The sequence below is a fragment of the Apodemus sylvaticus genome, chromosome 14 (assembly GCF_947179515.1).
Source record: "Apodemus sylvaticus chromosome 14, mApoSyl1.1, whole genome shotgun sequence".
Taxonomy (NCBI): Eukaryota; Metazoa; Chordata; class Mammalia; order Rodentia; family Muridae; genus Apodemus; species Apodemus sylvaticus.
The window spans coordinates 45800460-45820437 of NC_067485.1; the positions used below are offsets into that span (position 1 = coordinate 45800460).

At 40.0% G+C, this 19978-nt stretch overlaps 1 protein-coding gene across 3 annotated transcripts in view; it reads right to left on the reverse strand.

The window, feature by feature from the left end:
- Positions 1–19978, reverse strand: part of Aoah (acyloxyacyl hydrolase) — a 237576-nt gene that overhangs the window by 198481 nt on the left and 19117 nt on the right. For all 3 annotated transcript variants that reach the window (XM_052156295.1, XM_052156293.1, XM_052156294.1), the window contains exon 2: positions 7149–7244. In XM_052156295.1, coding sequence (XP_052012255.1) covers positions 7149–7244 — 96 coding nt within the window. The remainder of the gene's footprint in view (positions 1–7148; positions 7245–19978) is intronic.

The following is a 19978-nucleotide window of genomic DNA, read 5'->3' on the forward strand; positions in this document are numbered from 1 at the left end:
GATAATGTGCCTCCTCTCCACAGACTTTGCCTTCTTTATCTGAAAATGTGACTATGCCAGTTATAGTGGACCACATCTTTAATCCCATTGCTCAGGGGGCTGAGGCAGATGGGTCTCTATGAACTTGAGCCCAGCCTGGCCTACATAGCTAATTCCAAAATACCCAGAGCTACAAGGAGAAACTGCCTCACAAAAAACAAAAAAAAAGAAAGAAAAAGAAAAAAAGAAAAGAAAAGAAAAGAAAGAAAAATAAAAGGAAAATGTGGCGATGGTGTTTGGTTGTTTTTACTGCAGCATCATACGACTTAAAGAGTGTTTTTAAGAGAAGTTCATAATTAAGTGAGGAGAGAGGCAGCTTGGAAATGTTTAAAGTAATGTTAATGTTGAAGTAGCTTAGCCTGGAGCAGAGCAATTTAAAAAATGACATTAGTGTGTTCTTTGATTAACTTGCATTACTGACTAAGAGGCAGAGAAAATCCATCTCCCGTTGGTTTGATGAGAAGCACTATGAGTGTGTTTCTGTGATTGTGTTGCTCCACTCACAGAAAATGGCTGCAGGGTTCTCATTTGGAACAGGCACCTCTGCAATCTCTTTCTTCAACTGGATTCTGTGATTCTGCTAACTCGGGAGGCCCCTGGAGCAGTGTTGGATGTAGGAAAAGAGAGGATGCTCCCAGAGCTAAATTAGAAGCTCAGCGTGTGAGAATGAGAAGCAGAAACTTGTAAAACCTCTGGGCAAGAGATAGATTTGCCCAGGAAACTACAATTAGATGGCACCCCAACTGTCACCGCAACCCAAGTGGTGACTGCCATAGGAATTTTGATAGGAATCAACTATGGTTCTAATGTGTCCCTGGAATTCCTGTGTTAAGAAGTTAGTCCTCATGCCACTGTGCTGGGCTCTGGGGCCTAATGAGAGGTTCTTGCCTCTGTGAATGAATTAATGTCATGTTATGGGATGACACAGCAGGAAGCATGACACTTGGCTCATCTGCTGGGACTCTGGACCTCCAGAACTCTGAGACACAAGTACACATGTGTTTCCTAGTACATAAGGACTGTCCAGTGATCCTTTGAAACCCCTTTTTTGACTTTGGAATGACCATGTTGTTTTCTGTTATGGATGTGTTCTTCTAAGTCTTCATTCTCTAGATTGATAGAAATATTTTCCTATCTACTAGCTCACAATCAAGATCCAATAGTAAAGGTTCTGTTGTAGATCTTATCTTCAGAGCTATGAATGAAGCTCAAAGATAGGAAAATTTGACTAACATGCACAAGGTCCTGGTCATGGGTCCCAGTAAAACACACACACACACACACACACACACACACACGCACGCACACACACACACACCTGATAGCATTTGGCTAAAGCATCTTTCACTCTCTGGTAGCACTAAAAACAAAACCATTCATCTCGTGTTGAAACTCACTACCAATCATGTTTCCTTTTTCTTTTCTTTTTCCATTCAAATGATAGTTAAAACCTCAAGTGAAATCAAAGGTTAGAAACACGTTGCACAATTTAAAAACACAGGTCTTCTCAGGTATTGAAAGGGCAATGTGATCTACGCAGAGATTATTCTCTAGGCCATAGCTCTCAGGCTGTGACCACTAAGACTAGGGATTTTGTGTTTGTTTAGCTTTAGAGGAAAAAGGATACTTGGAAATCATTTTAAATGAATGTGTATTTACATGTATAAGATCACCTTCATCTGTTCCTCCTGCACCTATATTATCATGCAGAAGGCCCAAGGAGACACTATGGGCTGGGCCCGTTATGTCTTCTAAGAGAAATATTTAGCAAGGAGATAGTCTCTTCATTATTCTATAAAATTCATGTAGTTATTTTATGCAGGTTTTTCATTGTCGCTAAATCAGAATAAAATGTCCAGCCTGCCTTTAAGTCTATCAAGTGGTATGGCTGTTTAAACAGCAGGAGTACCTGGTTTCCATCCAAAAGTCCACCATTTTCTAATAAGATCAAAATGAACCCCAAAGCCTTTTTCATTCACTAGAGTTTTTCCCCTTGAGTAGGAAGCACAACCCCTAAGCCCTGAAGTGTGCTTTGCTTCCTCCTGGGACAGGCAGGCTTTCCCTTCTCCGAGCTTCCACTCTCACCTTTGGACAACAGAGCTTTTCCTAGAAAAAGAAAAGTCAGACTCAAGGTGCAAATGGTTCCATGTGACACTGAGACCTGTTACATGGAAACAGCAAGTGGCCAGGCAGGGTTAGTGATGACTGTGACTCCCTACAAATTCCTCCTTCGGATGGTAGCAATGTTTCCCTCTATAACCCAGAGATGTGAAATGTGTCACTCTAACCAACACGTGGTGGTGTATACTTCGTGGAGAGACATCTTTACCCAGCTTTCTCTTTGGAAGCAGGTTAAGATGGGGTGGCCTCATCTGTCCATTTCTGTCTCTTTTCTGCAACACAACATAACAGGAGGGAGTCAGCACCCACACAGACAGACCAGAACTGGCTTTTTAAAGAGTTGCTATTGTTGTTGTTTCTGTAGCTCTGTGTGGTGTGTGTTCATGTGGGTGCATGACATGAGGGGTCACATGTGAGTTCTAAGGGTGCATGACATGAGGGGTCACGTGTGAGTTCTAAGGGTGCAACTAGGTTGTCAGGCTTGTGCTGTAAGCACCTTTACCCACTGAACCATCTCACTGACTTCTACTTGGTATTTATTTTGCAGCAGTGTTTCAACACAGTGCAGAAGATTCTTTAGAACTAACTCATGGGTTCAGTGATCTCAACCTTCCAAATAGTCAATACCTCACATATGTGCAAAAATGCCTAGTACAGCTGGGTTTTTTTCCTCTAACAACTTGGTTTTAGGTGCTAGTTCTCTCCATAATATCAGCTCTTCCCAGGGCGATGCCCATGGCTGAATCACCTGTATTTGTCTGGGACACATAATGTACCAGCACACTGGAAATGAAGCCTACAGTTCAAGGTCTATGGCAGACACATTTAAACCATCCCCAAACTATAGAAGTGAGACCTTGGGTAGAGTCTGAATGTCCAGTAATAGGGGTATAAATCAAAGACATGGATGTAAGACCAATTGAGGCATTGTCTTAATGAGTATAGATCTTAAAAACGGAATGCTGAATGAAAACAGGATGTCGCAAAGTGATGCCTAATTATTGATGTAAAAATAAAACCTTCAAAAGGGAGACTACTGGAAAGGCAATGAGGGAAGCAGTGGGGCTTTGGAATCTCTCTGAGCCCTGACAACCCGCCTCCTCCCTCCCACATATGCACACACACACACACACACACACACACACACACACACACACAGACAAAGTACTTGGCTAGCAGTTGTCACAGAAAACAGTTAAAACAAAATTAGGAACCCCCATGGACACAACGTAATGTTATGTAAAGATGACCTATCTGCATGTGCTCCCAAGGAGAGACCAGAGGTGTTAGGTGCTGAGTGATCCAAGCCACCAGAAGATGGCAAGCTCAGGAGGAGTTTAGCCACAGCATATAAGGTCAGGATTAGGGACTAAGAATAATCTGATATCCATGAGCTCTGTGAACTGGACTCCCAGATCCCTTCTGATCAGGGCCCACCATCAGTGGGAACTGCTGAGCTGCTTAAAAATGTTGAAGGAAGGAATGTTGAAGGAAGGAATGTTGAAGGAAGCTCCTGTGAATGAGGCCAAGGGAAGGATGCAGAGCCTGAGCAAGAGGCAGCAGAGATGGCGCTCTGAGCACTCCGAAGCGCCAGGCCGCCTCTTTCTAAGAGCTTTTGAAGACTAATTTCACAAAAATTAAGCAACAGAAATGTATCTAGGTCAACTCCCATACAAAGCTATTATAAGAAAAAAAAAAAAAAGAATAACATTCCTACAGACAGTAAAGGCATGCCAGAAATCATGCCAAAGAAGAGATTAAAACAGTTCAAAATGAGAGAAGTCATTAATAAAATGATATAAGACACGAAAGAAGGGAAGAAATCCAAGTTTCCAATAAGGGATAAAAGAAACCAGGGAGGAATAGAAATCATAAAAGAAATGAAATTTAAACTATAATGAACACAAACAAATAGAATACACATGGTCTTCAGAGAAATAAGGATGAAGGAGGAAGAGATTTAATGATATGACATCAAGGCGGGTGTTACAGTGTGGTGAGCACTTGGCTAGAGTGCACGGCATCCTGGGGGCCACCCTAGCACTCAACACACACATGTATATAGAGATGGAAAGAGATTCAAGAGGGAGGGAAAGTATCAGACAGGGAATGAAGAATCAATTCACAGATAAAAAGAAATCCCTGAAGAAATCAAAACAAGGATATTGAAAACATAAAAAAGACTTTCCTTCAAATAAGAAACACATATAGTTGTAACCACTACACGCCCAAGAACTTGAACATTCAATAGTGAACACTGAAACACTTCTTTGCCTATATCACCAACTTCACAGTAAACAAAATGAAAAGCACTATTTGGAATGCTTGGCAGGCATATATATATAATATTATTATATCAGGAAAGAAAGAAAGACTGAAAGACTTGTGTATTTTTTATTTTAAAAATATTTATTTATTCTTATTTTATGTGTACGAGTGTTTAGCCTGAATGTATGTGTGTGCACTGTGTGTGTGTGTGTGTGTGTGTGTGTGTGCCTGGTGCTCAGGGAAGTCAGAAGAGGGCCTTGGGGCCCCTGAAACTGGAGTTACAGACAGTTGTGAGCTGCCTGATATGGGTTCTGAGAGCCAAATCTGGGTCCGCTGCAAGAGCAGCATGTGTTTTCAGCTGCGGAGTCATCTCTTCAGCCCCACACTAGGCTTCTTGAGAATTAAGAGGTTTTTTGGAAAGAAATCATATACCAAGGAGTTTCGGGTGTATATGTATATATATGTGCATGTATTTGTTGTATGTGCATGTGTGTATATGTGTGTTTTCTATCTCTGTCCACAGAATAGGCCTAGACATATTGACTATTCAATATAATTAAGATCCCCAAGTACTCAGCTTTAGTCATAATATAAGACTTGCTGCAAACAAATAAAACATCACCACCACCACCACCACCACAACAGCAACAACAACAACAACAAAAAACCAGAATCCTAAGAAAAACAACTGATTTCAAGCTTTAGGAATGTTCCAGACAAGGCTGGAATACCTGGCTATTCCAGTTACTGAGGAAGCTATTCAAGGTTATTTGAGCTCATGGTCAAACTGAAGAGGAGATTCTGACCTTCTGGTCAAAAAGGGGTTATTTATGCTTCAATAGGGTGATGGTTGCAATTGACTGAAATCTTTAAGGTATGTTTAAATCATGACTTCATACAGCATTTAAAGAAAATGATTACTTTGGGGTTATAATAGAAAACTATTAAGTAAAGAAAAAGAATAGTTTATCCTGATTTTTTTAAATTGAACTAGGTACTAAAAGAAACTATTCAAATAAGATGGTAAGGGAAGGTCAAGGGTAGTTAAATGATCAGTTGAAATATCCAGTGATATACCATTCAATAAGTTGATACATTTCACCTCAAAGCATCAACAGCCACTAGAATTACAGAGAGGAGGGAAGGAGGGAGAGGGCAGAGGGAGAGGGAGAGAGAGGGGAGGCAGGAAGAGGGAAAGAGAGAGGGGGGAGAGGGAGAGAGGGAGAGGGAGAGATATTATTATATCAGGTGTCATTTGCCAAAGGCATCAAATTGGAGTGTCCTGTTCAAGGCTCTGAACCTAGGTCCCAAGTCTGAGAAACTCAGAAGAAGCATGCTCTGTCACGCTGTGGGCACACATGAAGTCAGTAAATCCCAGGTTATAGAAAATGTTACAGGACAAATTTCACAGCTGAATTTTGTGAGGAGAGAAAAGATGAAAAGCTAAGCTGTAGATTGTAATAGACCCCGGAAATGTAAAACCAGGGCCATAAGATAGTTATGCTGAAACTGTAAAAAAACATGAAAAAACTGTTACAAAGTTCAGATGTTTCCTTTTGCAGGTGGGTAGAATAGCCGTGACCATCTGGAGCACGTGGATGGGACTTCTGAGCGGGATAATTCTCTCTTCTTTCTGACCTGGGCTATTTACACAGGTGCTTACCTTTCAAAAATGGAACACTATGCATTCACTTCATGTGAATTCTACATCTGTTTTGTTTTATCTAGAAAGGGTTTTAAAAATTGTCACAAAGTAACTGCAACTTACTTATAGATTCACATGAGTGAATATGTAAATATTGTCCTAAAAAATACTCATTTAGCTCATTCCTCCTTCTAGGAGCTGGTGGGAACTAGTTCTGGGCAGACCACGGTCCATCCGGGACGCAGTAAGCAGGTGTTGTATATGCTACTCTCTCTAAGCCTTTCCTCTGAGTTCTAAATAGTCTATCCTGTAAATGCCCATTCTGAACAATACTATTCTCAGAAAATGATTCTTTGCTATTGACATGGGGTACTAAATAAATCAAAGATACAATCACCATTCCACTCAATGCCATACTTAACAGAGAAAAAAATAGTCTTAGCCTTCTTGATGAATTAGTTTCAGCTAAGAGAAAGAAAATTTGGCTCTCAAATACATAACTATTATCTATACAGAAAATAGAGTAAATATTTTCTTTCTACTTAGTCTGAAGCACAAATATACAGCTTTCTCAAAAGTCCTGCTCAGTGTCTTGGTTTGTAGGATGAATGAGATGGTTGACTGAGATCCAGGTGATGGGTGTCTCTAGGACCTTCCCATTTGGGGTTTTGAGATCAGGAATCCTTTCAGTCTAGTGTCTGTATTAGTAGAATTGTGTGTGTCTGTGAATGTGAGTATAAGCAAACAGAACTGTTTATTATTTTGACTTCTTAATATTTAAGATAATTATCATCAGTTAGGAAATCATTATTATTATGATACACTAATGATAATTGGCCATTTGACATTTTCTCCCTAAATAGCCACAGTGATGTCTGCCATGATAGAGAATGTCAGACAGAAACTACCTGGAGTGGACATTTTATTTTAGTCTTTATCAATGCCACAAAAATAGCTGTCTAAGGAAAACACCATCAAATTCTTCTCCATTAGACTCCATGGGTGCAGACTCCCTCTTTGAGATCCATAGAGGAGGAGACAAGCAGACACAGAACCAGGGCTCTTGCACACTTACCAGGCAGGTAGCTGCAGAGCCTCTCCATCGCCACCTCGACTGAAGAGTTGTGAACCTCAGCCAGTTGCTCAATCACAGATATCACCACCACACACCCTGTGGGGAGCAGAAGAACATGTCAGCCGCTCACCAGGGACTGGAGGGTCTCGGGAAGGAAAGTAGACAGACCGGATGCTTAAGGACATCAATTGAGGTGCAAAACACCCCTTGCTTTTTAAACACACACCTAAGCACACTGGGACTTTTAGAGAAATGAGAAATATAATGAGAAAACTGTGGGTTGAGTGCTCAAAAAGCCAGGGTTGTCAGAGTAGCTTGGCTACCAGTGAGCTCCATGACTTAGGGGCAGTAATTAATCTGGCTTGTCTTCCAAAGAAGTTAAGTGAAAACAATGTGAAAGAAATAAAGAGAAACAAATGTGTTTGCGTGAGATAGGAGGAGGAAAGTTGTGCATACTACACAGGTTCTAACTTCTCAAATCTCTACTTGCTCCTCTGCAGTAAATGCCTTCATTATCTTAGCCCACAAGATCCTGACCTGTGACCTAGAGCCAGAGTTCTAATTTTGGGACAGTAGTGGAAATTTTTCAGAAGACCTGGGACTGAGTCCTGACTTTATAACCTTGGACTCAATATCTTCCATTTTTAAGCCTTGGTTTCCTTATAAATCAGGAAATAACACGTTTTCTAGAGTGAAACTGTGCTGATTAATAGGAATGATAACGCAAACTAATTATGCCTGTGGAATGCCCCAGGCCACTAGTAAGTAAGAAGCAAATACACTGAGTGTCTAGAAGAAAACATGGGCCATGGTAGGAATGTATTCTTCTTCTAATTTTAGCATAGGATAAGTATGACTCCCCTGGGTTGCTATGATCACATTTCTAGAAGGTTCTATTACCTCAATCTATCAAACTGATGGAAAGATAGAAACATCCTCTTCCTTAAAAGAAGAGATTCCTTCTTTGTATGAAAGTATTGTCTTGGCCCAAGATATAGAAATGTAGGAGAAGTTGCTAGCCTTCATTTATATAAGGAAAGCAGGCACATGTTAGCAGATTTGTAGCACAACCGTTCCATATGACCGAAGCTGACTAAAAAGTGAGATCAGTGAGCAAGGCCCCCAACTTACTTACGACGAGTGTCATTAAACCCAAATCCCCACCATGGCCCCCGGGGAGAAGGTGAACAACGTTACTGAGCATTTCTAGACAGAAAGAAATAGGCCTTCTGTAAAATGAGATGAAGAAATGAGAGCTATCCACCTCTCTATAGAGACTGAAGTGCTGATAGCACTTTCCTTACAATTGCTCCGTCCCCTCAGATTGGGGAGGGAGGGAGTGCCCACTAGATACGAGATACTGACACCTGTGCAGCTGACATGCTCTTGGGCTGATAGGAACCACTTGCTGGTCTATTTGGTAACATCAACCATCAAGACAGACTGGCTATATTTTCTACTGACTTTACCGCCTTTAAGGGTTTTCTTATATTACCATGAATTTAGTAGCTGATACTGGTTAATATTCTCTGGCCTAAAAAGCATTTTCATGTATATTTGTTCTATTTTTAAAATAGAAACACAATGAAATCTCATTTTAGAAAACAGGATATGAGACAGGAGAGCAAGATAATAAACTGTTCAACTTATCTGGTATGACCAATTGCACCTTCCTTTTGAGTATATCAAGTATATTAAAAACTGTAAACTGCAAATGGAACGTGATAAGTAGTTTTACTGCAATACGGTTGAAAAGGAAAAGGCTTTGAATGAAACACAGCATGGGTTCAGATATTGGATCAGCCATTTGGAAATGCTGTGACTTTGAACAATCTGCCTACCTTTTGAAACTTTATTCTTGAGTTTCAAGCAGACTCCAAGTTCCTTAACAGTGGAATGGAGTCTCACTTTCTGTGTGACTGGCACAGGGTCTGGTATATAAAATAGGGGCAAGAATTATTTACTGGCTTGAAGAGGGCCTATTGAAGAGCTTGGCAGAGACATGCTGGTCACTAGTTGCTGTGGGGTTTCCCGGGGAATGGTTAATGCCTACTTCTATAGCTACTTCCCAGATCTGCTATCTCACTGGTTTATTTCCGTGCCCACTTCTGGACCACAGGGAGCTTCCCTGGAGCCTGACAGCGGATTCTATTGGAAACATGTTCAAATGTTCCGCTCTCCATCGATCCAGCATGCCGTGCTCTGGATCACTTTCTGTGCATGGTGAGCCAGACTGATTGGTGCCTGGAGTGGACTCAAAGGAGCATGCGCATGGGGTTCAGACGTGATGTGAGAGGGCTTGGTGCTGTCACCAAGCAGAGATTTCATTGGGAATTGTGTCCAAGACTCAGCCTGTTGCTAGTACGATTCTGAATGCCTTTAAATACCAAAAAAATCCATTACTGGCCACAAAATAATTTGCCATGGTTTTCATTAGACTCAGTGTAGCAGTATAAGGCAAAACCAGAACAGGGAAGTGGGAAGGGGTGGGTGGGAGAACAGGGGGAGGGAAGGGGGCTTATGTGACTTTCAGGGAGTGGGGGACCAGAAAAGGGGAAATCATTTGAAATGGAAATAAAATATATCGAATAAAAAAATAAAATAAAATAAAATAAAGGAAAAAATAAATAAAACAATGAGAAAAAGGAGAAGAGTGATGTGGCTACTGATTAGGTAGAGAGATGAAGGACCATTAACAAGGCAGGGTATGGAAAATATCTTAGAAGACCTTTGAGGAAGGGGTGGAACTAAAAAAAATATTTTCAGTCTAAACCCTTAAGCAGATGACAAAGAACAGGGTATGGAAAATATCTTAGAAGACCTTTGAGGAAGGGGTGGAACAAAAAAAAAATATTTTCAGTCTAAACCCTTAAGCAGATGACAAAGAACTATGGGTGATTTTCATGACTGAAATGTTTTAGGAGTATTTAGAAGTCATATTAGACCCACTGCAAGGGTAGAGTAGATATTTATCAAATGAATAATGGTAATAACTGTCTTACCTTGATAATATTTTCTTGTTAAAAATAAGATAATAAAGGAGCGTAAGAACATTCGTGAATTGTCATTCTGCCTTGGTTTCCCTAAGACACCATTCTTTTTGAGATACTGAATCAAAAGAGGAATCCAATATTATCATGTTACTCCCCTCCAATAAATCTATATCATCGAGTAAGCTCGCTTTAGTTCCACCCCTTCCTCAAAGGTCTTCTAAGATATTTTCCATACCCTGCCTTGTTAATGGTCCTTCATCTCTCTACCTAATCAGTAGCCACATCACTCTTCTCCTTTTTCTCAGAACTCTATACAGACATCTCTATACATCAGAGGTATATTCTAGGACCCCACACAGGTACCAAAATCTATAAATGTCCAAGACCCTTAAACCATATATACCCTCCTAGATCCATTAAGTCACCTCTTGGTTACTTATAATACCTAATGTGATGTGTATAGTTTGCAAATAGTTGTTACACTGTATTGCTCGGGGAATGGGGCAAAAGAAAAAGTCTATGCATGTTCAAGACAGACAATTCTAACACATTTTGATCAGAGGTTGGTTGAATATACAGGTCTGTGAGCCATGGACACAAGGGGTCTACTGTACTAATGATCTTGGACTGGCATTAGATACTTCTCTGATACCAGCTTCCGGGAGAGAGGAGTTAGCTCTATTTTTCTTCCACTTCAGGGGCACCATGAGAAAGCACCACACACATTCACTAAAAGAGGGAGTAAAGACAATCTTAGGAAACTGCCTCAGCACTCATGGGGTGAGAAACTGCCTGGAGAAGGAGATTTACACGAGAAACCTACATCGGGTTATTTTGTGGCTAGAGAAACTGTCTCACTCTTCCTTTATTTTCTCCAAGTGTTGGGCCAGCATAGTTGGGGAGATGACAAACTCTGCATACAGAGTCTCTCAGATTAGAGGACTCTGGTAACATTTCTTTAACAGAGGAAACATGCATTCAACTAAAGAAACTTGTCCTAGGCAAGAAAATACTAGAACTTAATGGGCTCCCAGATAAACAGTGTGATCCCTATCTATGAGGCAGTCACGATAGACTTCCTAGATTTATAACAACTTTATGGTATTTAGCAGCTAAAGGACTAGTAAGAGGCGACTTTGCAAGAGACCATGCAGAACAGAAGAGTGGAAAAGCACTCTCAGCAGAGAATCGAGACCTGCAGCCTGAACGAATATGACAGAAGACTCCATGTTTTCCACAATTTAATTAGCAGCAGATTTCCTTTCTCTGTTATAATTGAACATTATAGTTTGTTATAGCTAATGGTCTAATAGATAGACTAGGATACAAGGTGTGGAAACCAGATCATCATTCAGATCAGCAGGACGGTTGGGGAACAGGGGATATAAAGAAACACTTCCTAGAGTCTGATTTTTGGAATGTCCATTCCAGTGGACCCATGGATTGAGATTTCTTGAAAAAAATCTTTCTTGAAAAATCCACTTGAATGCTTAGTTGTGCTTGTTTTAAACCATGACTTAAAAGGATGCATATAAAGTGCCCTGGGCACTGGAGACCAGTCTGCTTCTTTGTAGTATAGGTACAGGTTTTCCTTTTGACTTTGACTCAGAGAAATTCCATCAAAGACTGACGGCTTCAGCTCCTTAACACTGTTGGTTAAAATTGGAAAATCATTAGGTAGATAAAAAGGAGCCAGGCCCCAGGGGGTGGGGGTGGGCAGAAAAAAGGCAGAGAACAATAATAAAAGCCAGTTGTCTCTGAAGACCAGGCAGATCCTCCCACACTCCTCACGCTGCCTAGTGAAGAGTTATGATCAAAAGGACCCCACCGACGTGCAGGTAATGGGGTTTGAAGCCCGGAACACTCTGACTGGAAACAGCTTTGATGTGGAGGTCTATCTTCAGCTCCCTCCAGTAGGCTGTACTCCCTTCCAGTTGAATCATTAATTTGGGGTCTGTGGTGAATGCATTGCATTCTTCAGCAGCAAGAATGGAGGGATGGGAAAGAACTGACTTCTCTTTAAGGGGCTGGCCACTGGGAATTTGACCATGCTCCATTAAGTATAGGGGCAACCCGGATAGTCCTTGGTGCAGTTGGGGGGCGGTGCACAAGGGTGGGAGGGTGAACCTGGGAGTGATGGAAAGTGAGTGTGAGCGGGGTGCATTGTATGAAATTCCCAGATAATCAATAAAGAGATTATATTTGGAAAAAAATTAAAAGCACGAGGGCTTGCCTACAGTCTAATAAGAGATTTCACTGCCTTGACAAGCTAACAATTGTTTTCCTGGAAGAGACATGTGTGCTGAGTAGTTTCTCCCAGTACAGATGACTGTCTGGCTACTACTAAAAGGCCTGGCTCTGTTGAGGTGAGTGTTGAATTTGGAAATGTGTCGGGGGAGAGTTATGCAGTTTACTCAGTGGTCTCTGTCTGAGATCGCATCTATGGAAAAGCCCTTTTTATCTGTTGCCTGGAAATAGTGTAATAGAAGCAGACAGCCCCTATTTAGTGCAGAGAAAAGCAATGGGCCTCAGTATAACTGCCTGCAACAGGGGTCCACTTCCGGTCACGCAATTTTAGGCCGACAGCTCATTGAGGCCTGGAATTCTGCCCATGGAATACAGTAAGGATGTGGACCAGACCAACAAATCTGCTTCTCATGAGGAGTGAAACTTATTTCACAGCCCTTTAGAATGTTCAGGTAGCGACAATGACTCGGGACGGAACCCATCCCTCAAGAGGCTCCGTGGCTCTCAGCAACATCGGAACTCTTTCAGACTGTAGGTACGCGAGTGAGCTAACCTGCCCGAGGAAAATCAAGGCACCCCAGCCAGAGGTCTGCCAGCTAACAGCTTTATGAATGAGGCCATTCTAGATCATCATCCATTCCTGCCATTGCAGGAATCTTCCAGTTGTGTTCAGCCGCCCATGTGGTCCCAGGCTATTTCAGCTACAGCCACTCAGTGAGACCCAACCCCCAGAATTCTGAGCAAGTACATGATTCCCGCGTGTTTGTACCACAGAGGTGCAGGGCTCCCGCGATACAGCCAATAACATGAGCACAGTGCCTGCAGCAGAGACACATTAACAAATGTTACTTCCTCTCCTATCTGCTAGGGCAGCCACGTAGGACAGACAGACAGACAGACTGACTGACTGACTTTTCATGAACACTTTTTGAGACGGAAGTTTAGAATCTTATGCATGAAAATGTGTGGCATTACGAGTGTTTTATTTGTCTTTTCTAGGGCTGCATTTACTTTTGTTGTAACATCTAACCTTTCCCTACATTTGGGTAGATATTCTAAGCTCTGTGTCCTTAACTTAATTGTCACTTCGAATATTGCTTTTGGTGAGAAAATGCCCAGCAAGTTCCAATCTGCTGACTGTGCCAAGAACACTGCCCACAAGAGAGCGCTGTGTTAGGTAGTTACTGGTGAACACAAGAGCTCGAGGCATGGAGAGCAAGCAGAGGGCAAGCAAGGCAACTAGAAAAATTAGGCGCTGTGGAGACTTAAATGAAGCCTGAATAGCAGGGATTTGCACTTACACACATTCGCCCAAAATATACAATCACGGTCTCCTTTTAACTTTTATTTTGTTTTGAGACAGGGTTTCTCTGTGTAGCCCTGGCTGTCCTGGAACTCACTCTGTAGACCAGGCTGGCCTCAAACTCAGAAATCCGCCTGCCTCTGTCTCCCAAGTGCTGGGATTAAAGGTGTGCGCCACCACTGCCCGCTCCTTTTTAACTTTGTGCTGATAATTCAATATCTTGGATACTTTTTCAATTACAACTCTATTTTATTCAGTTCTCCGACCATTAAATATTTTGTCCCAGTGTAATATATGTCAATGGTTAAAAACTTCATTGATCTAATTATTGTAATTTTTACATTCACTTTTTATAAAAATAAATTTTTATTTTTATAAAATTAAAAAGTTTAATTTTATAAAAATAAATTTAAAAATTTTATAAATGTGACTTTAAATACCTCTAGATCAGGGTTCTGATGAACAAAGCTAACCTAAAAACAAAATGCATTCCCAATATATGACAAATTACTGAATGATAAGGTAAAATTGTATAATAATTCTATTTCTTAATGAAATGGTTGGAGCTCCTAAATTAATACCCATATCTGTTAATGAATATTATTTTTCCATTAGACAAAATTCAACCTAACATATGTATCTGTTTTCATTTTTGCACATGCAAGTGCCAAGAAAGATATTTATATAAATAAATGGTAATGGTGCTATTATTCATACAGAAAAAAAAACACTCAGTTCTTTGAACTTCCCCAGAGTTACACACCAAAAATCTAAAATGATCTATCATTGCAAATTAGTTGAAATGATCTATAACCCAACAACTTTATCTTTTTTCTCTAGTTTTTCTGAAAGAACTAAAACTTAACTGACTTGAAAAACTCTGCCATTAATCACTGAAGTCTTTCAGGTTGGTTTTTTTTTTTTTTTTTATAAAATTAACTAACTTACCTTAAGTTAACTTGCAATTACCTTTTAATTATACTTATTATTATCTTGCTTACACTTGTTAAAACTAAAAATAATTAAGAAACTGAAATATTTTCCATTCTTTTATTTTGTTTATTTTTTGAGGCAAGGTTTCTCTATACTTCCCAGGCTATCCTGCAACTCACTCTGTAGACCAGGCTGGCCTTGAACTCAGAAATCCACCTGCCTTCTAAGTGCTGGGATTAAAGGCGTGCACCACCACCACCCAGCTTCTATTTCCCTTTCATTTTGCATATATGACCTTAACAAACGCTTTTGTGCTTGGCATTGGAAATGGTGAGGGTGGAACTTGCCCTTGATCTGGGAAGGAAACCATAGTTAAATCTTCAGAGAACAGCAGAGTTTTCAAAGATGCCTTTTATCATGTTGGGGGAGTCCACTTTTCTTTCATAAGTTGTTGAGCTATCTTAAGGATCTTGTCAAATAATTAACATTTATGCTGGATTGATAATGTTTGCCCTTTATTTTGCTAATGTAGTACATGTTATTAATCAGCATTTAGATAATAAGTCAGCCAAGCATTTCTAGCAAAGATACCATTTGGTCATAGGGTAACCAGCATTTGTTTAATTTTATATGTTGCTGAATTTATTTTGTGTTTTAAGAGATTTTTTTATAAAATCCACATTCATACAATAATGTTATGTAACAGTATGAACGGTTAACTCTTTCTTGTGGTGTCTGTCTGGGTTTAACACTAGAGCAAAACATAACACAAACTGGGATATATTCCCTTCTCTTTTATTTTATGAAATGAATTAATCACATTTCATTAAAATTATTTCCTTCCTAATATTTTATGGAACTCACCGGTGAAAACAGTGAGTCTTGAGATCTTGTGAACTTGGCTGATGTCCCTTAAATTCACATTCTTCTTGGAATTTGATCATATCCTTATCTGGAAATGCGGTATTACTGGTGAATTAGTGGAGATAAGGCCATGTTTATCTCCACTAAACTAGAGCAGGCACATAATCAATAAAGCAAGTGTTCTCACAAGAAGAAGAACTAACACACGCAGAGGAGCAATGTCACATGACTATGAATGCAGGGGCTATGCAGCTGTAAGACAAAGAACAGGAAGACATACAACCCCAGAAGGCAGGAGACAGCACAGCTTACTTCAGACCCCCAACCTCCACAACCGTGAGAGAATTTGTTCTTGTGGCTGTAGCCAGCCTAATTGTGGTAGTTTTGTTGTTTTGTTTGCAGCCTAAGAACACTAATCCAACTTCTAATTATTAATTTAATCTCTTAACTTGATACAGATCCATCCAAGCCTTTTATTTCTTAAGTCATTTTTCAGTACTCTGGTCTTCTTTACAGTTTTTCTCCATTGTATCTTAATTTTTGACTTTCATGACACAAAATTGTCCATACTGCTTGTGTTCAGTCAATCCCACTGGCCTGCCCTCAGAGAACTAGCAGTTGCCTATGTCATGACCTGCCTCTGCAACCAACCACCTGGTTGCCTTAGGTATGTGTGTGTGTGCACGCGCCAGTGTGTGTTGGGGGTGGGGTATAAAAAAGACCCACCACCCACAGCTTTTTATCTGTTCCTATGATTCTCTCTCCCTCTCTCTGTTCTCGCCTCTCTCTTCCCTCTGCTTTCCTTGTCTCTGCCCTCACAGCGCTGCTCCCATCTGTCTGCCTGTCTACATGTTCACTCACCTGCTTTATCCCTCCTCCAGGTCCTCACTCCTCTCCCTCCCCAGTAAGCCCCCTTTACACCAGGTCTGCGGCATGGTGCAATTTCTCAGGGGTGCTCCTCTGCTCAGGCCGCCAAAAGCACCCCTCACCACATTATATGTTGTAACACATAATATTCTATTATAATAATTTTAGTTTCTTTTGAGTATATAGTAACGCTTTTGTTGAGCTTTTTGAAAATCATATTTATGATTTTAAATGATAAGTTCACTTAAAAGTTCATTGATTTTGTGTATCTCCTCCAGTAACAGTATTTGGTTTTCATTAGTCCACGTGTTTTGATTTCATTATTCTTTACTCTGATGTTTATTTTACTTTTTTGGGGTCTAAAGCATTGTTTCTCTAGATTCTAGATTTGAGGTTAATAATTCAGGTTATTGATTTTAAATTTTTCTTCTAAAGAAAGTTACATTGCTCTCTAAGCATAATTTAGCTGGCATCATATGCCAGCTCCTTTTGTCATGTTTTAGATATAAAATATGCTACCTTGCTTTTACATTTCTCATTATTGAATTTTAATTTAATAGATAACTATGTGATTTCAATCCTTTAAAATAAATTTATGCTTACTTTATTGAATAACCTGTATTTTATCACAGGAATGTCTTAAACAATACCATCTGCAACAGCCTCAAAACTACATCTCAGGATAAATGTCACCAAGGAGTACAATGAAAACTTAAAGCCACTGAGAAAAGAAATTGAAAAGAAGGAAAACCTTCCCATACTCATGGATTGGCAGGACTATGGTGAAAACGGACATCCTACCAAAACCAATCTACAAACTCAATGGAATTCTCTTCAAACTTCCAATGTAGCTCTTCACAGAAATTAAAAACACAGCCTTAAATTTAATATAGAAATACAAAGTCCTAGGATAGTTCAAGCAATCCTGAACAACAACACAACAAACAAACAAACAAAAAACCTGTAAGAGATATCATCATTGCAGATTTCAAGTAATACTAGAGTCATAACAATGAAACACGCATGCTACTATATAAAACACACATTGACTAATGAAATAAAATGGAGGACACATGCATAAGCCCTTAATACTATAGTCACTTCATTTTTGACAGAGACCAATAATAAATATTGGAGAAAAGAGAACATCCTTATTATACCATGCTGGTCAAACTGGAGATGGCCTATAGAAGAATGAAACTAGATCCTCATCTCTCATCCTGCACAAAATTCAGCTCCAAATGTTTCAAGGACCTCAGCATGAGACCTGATTCTCAGAACTTAACAGAAAGTAGGCAGTATTCTTTTACTCATTGGCATAGGAAATAACTTTCTGAATAGCATCCTGATAACACAAGCATTAAGATCAACAACTAAAAATAGAAACTTTATGGAAGAAAAAAGCTGTACAGCAAAGGAAACTATCATTTCAGAGAAGAAGCACTCTACAGAGTATGAAAAAAAAAACTTTACCAGATCTATATGCTAGAGGGTTTATATCTAAACTATAAAAAACACTAAAAACAAACAAATAAATAGAACAAACAAAACAAAAATATGACCAACCAAACAAGAAGATCCCCAAAACCTAAACAACAAACCAAACCAAAACAATCAAGCCAATTAAAACCTAGGGCATGGAACTAAACAGAATTCTCAAAAGATGAAAAAAAAATTTCTGGAGAAACATTTTTTGAAAATGTTCAACATCCCTACCCATCAAGGGAGTAAAAATCAGAACGACTTTGAGATTTTATCTTTCTCCAGTCAGAATGCTAAGATTAAAAACAACAAATGCTGTCATGATTTTAGTGAAAGGAGATTATATATGGGTGGGAATGCAAACTGTTACAGTTGTTATGGCAACCAGTATGGAGGCTACTCAATAAGCTAGAAATCTATCTACTCCAAGATCCGTCAACAGCTTGCTGGGACATTACTCAAAGGACTCCAGAGTCCACTCTAGGGATTCCTGCTCATCCATGCTCACTGCTGCTTCATTAACAATAGTCAGGAAATTGAAACAACCTAGATGTCCATCAGCTGAGGAATGAACTATGAAAATGTCATGTATTCACACAATGCAATATCATTAATCTTTTAATAAAAATTAAGTTGTAGAATTTTTAGGTAAATGAATGGCACTGAAAATAATCATTGTGTGTGAGGTGACGCAGGTTCAGAAAGACTAACATTACATGTATTCTTTCATGATAGATGTTAGCTTTGAATCTTCAAATACTTGTGTTTCATTGAAATACCCATATAGGTTAGAAAATCACTGATAGGTTACAGGAAAGGGCTTTCAAGGAAGAGGATGTAAAGCCACACTGGTATAAAGGGTTAAAAAGGAATAGTGGAATATAAAGGGTTAAATTTGGGTTGAGAGGAGGGCAAAGTGAAGGGGGAGGTATAGAGAGGGATAAATAATACTAAAGGCCCTTCAAAAAACCACATGAAAATGTACCATTGTAGAAGCTTCTATATGAATGCATGTACATACATACACAAGCACATACATACATATATGTATATGTATATTTTTTAAAGTAACTTGCCTTATAGCTTGGAAACAATGCTGCTACTAGACACTAGAGACTAATCACTAAAAACCCCAGTGCTGAGAATGGGTTGTGTCTATTGATAGAGCTGTTGACCAATGAGGTCCCTCAGACTCCCCAAACTGCCCAAGCTATTACCAGTGTACTTGTCTACGATGTATGGTAAGACCCTGTTACTAAAAACACTGCATACTTGAATCATAGAACATGGAGAAATCAAGCTGTTACAGACCTGAATGCTACATCTTCATTCCTCCTTCCTGATTACCTACCCAGCAAGTACCTGGAATTCCCAGAATGCCTCTTTATGCCTCTTTATGCAAATGAGGCATTTCTCAGTATATTCCCTTCCCACTCTTCAAGGTACATATATAGCCCTTGTTTACCCCAAATAAATTGTATGTGCACGAGCTATTTCATGGAATATCATCCAGAAGAATTATAACACTGAAATTATAACACAGAGCAGCCCCACCCGCCCACCCCCTCCTCCTCACCCTCACCTGCACTCACAGCCAGACCATGATCCTGCAGACTCCACCTTTTGCAGCCTGTGCTTCATCCTTTCTCTATCCAGCAGAGCCTGGCCTACCCAAGAGAGGAAGCAGAACGAGGAAATCACAGGCCAGGGTGAAGAAAGTCACCGCAGAATGCTCAGCCTTGGATGTAACATCTGACTGGGCCTCTCTTTTCAAGCCATAAGGGCCATTGAGGAAAGGGGAATATAGGAGAATGGAGCCTGATGTGGTTGACGACTCCAAGTATATCTGAGGACAGGAAGGCAAAAAGTACACATGAACTCCAGCAATCCTGAACAGCATTCATAAGTCCTTTATATCTCCAGGAAAGATGAAACTCCAGCACGGAGAGGGGAGTTGGATATGAAGTTCCGCTCCTAGCTGTGGAGGTATTGGCAATTGTTAGGTACAAGAAGAAATAAAGTTAAACTTTCTCTAAGAGAATAGCTCCTGGTGCATTGACCAGAGGACTGCCACACATCCACGAATATCAACACAAATTTGTCTTGATGGGTTCAAAAAAAAAAGAGATGCAAAGGTGGGT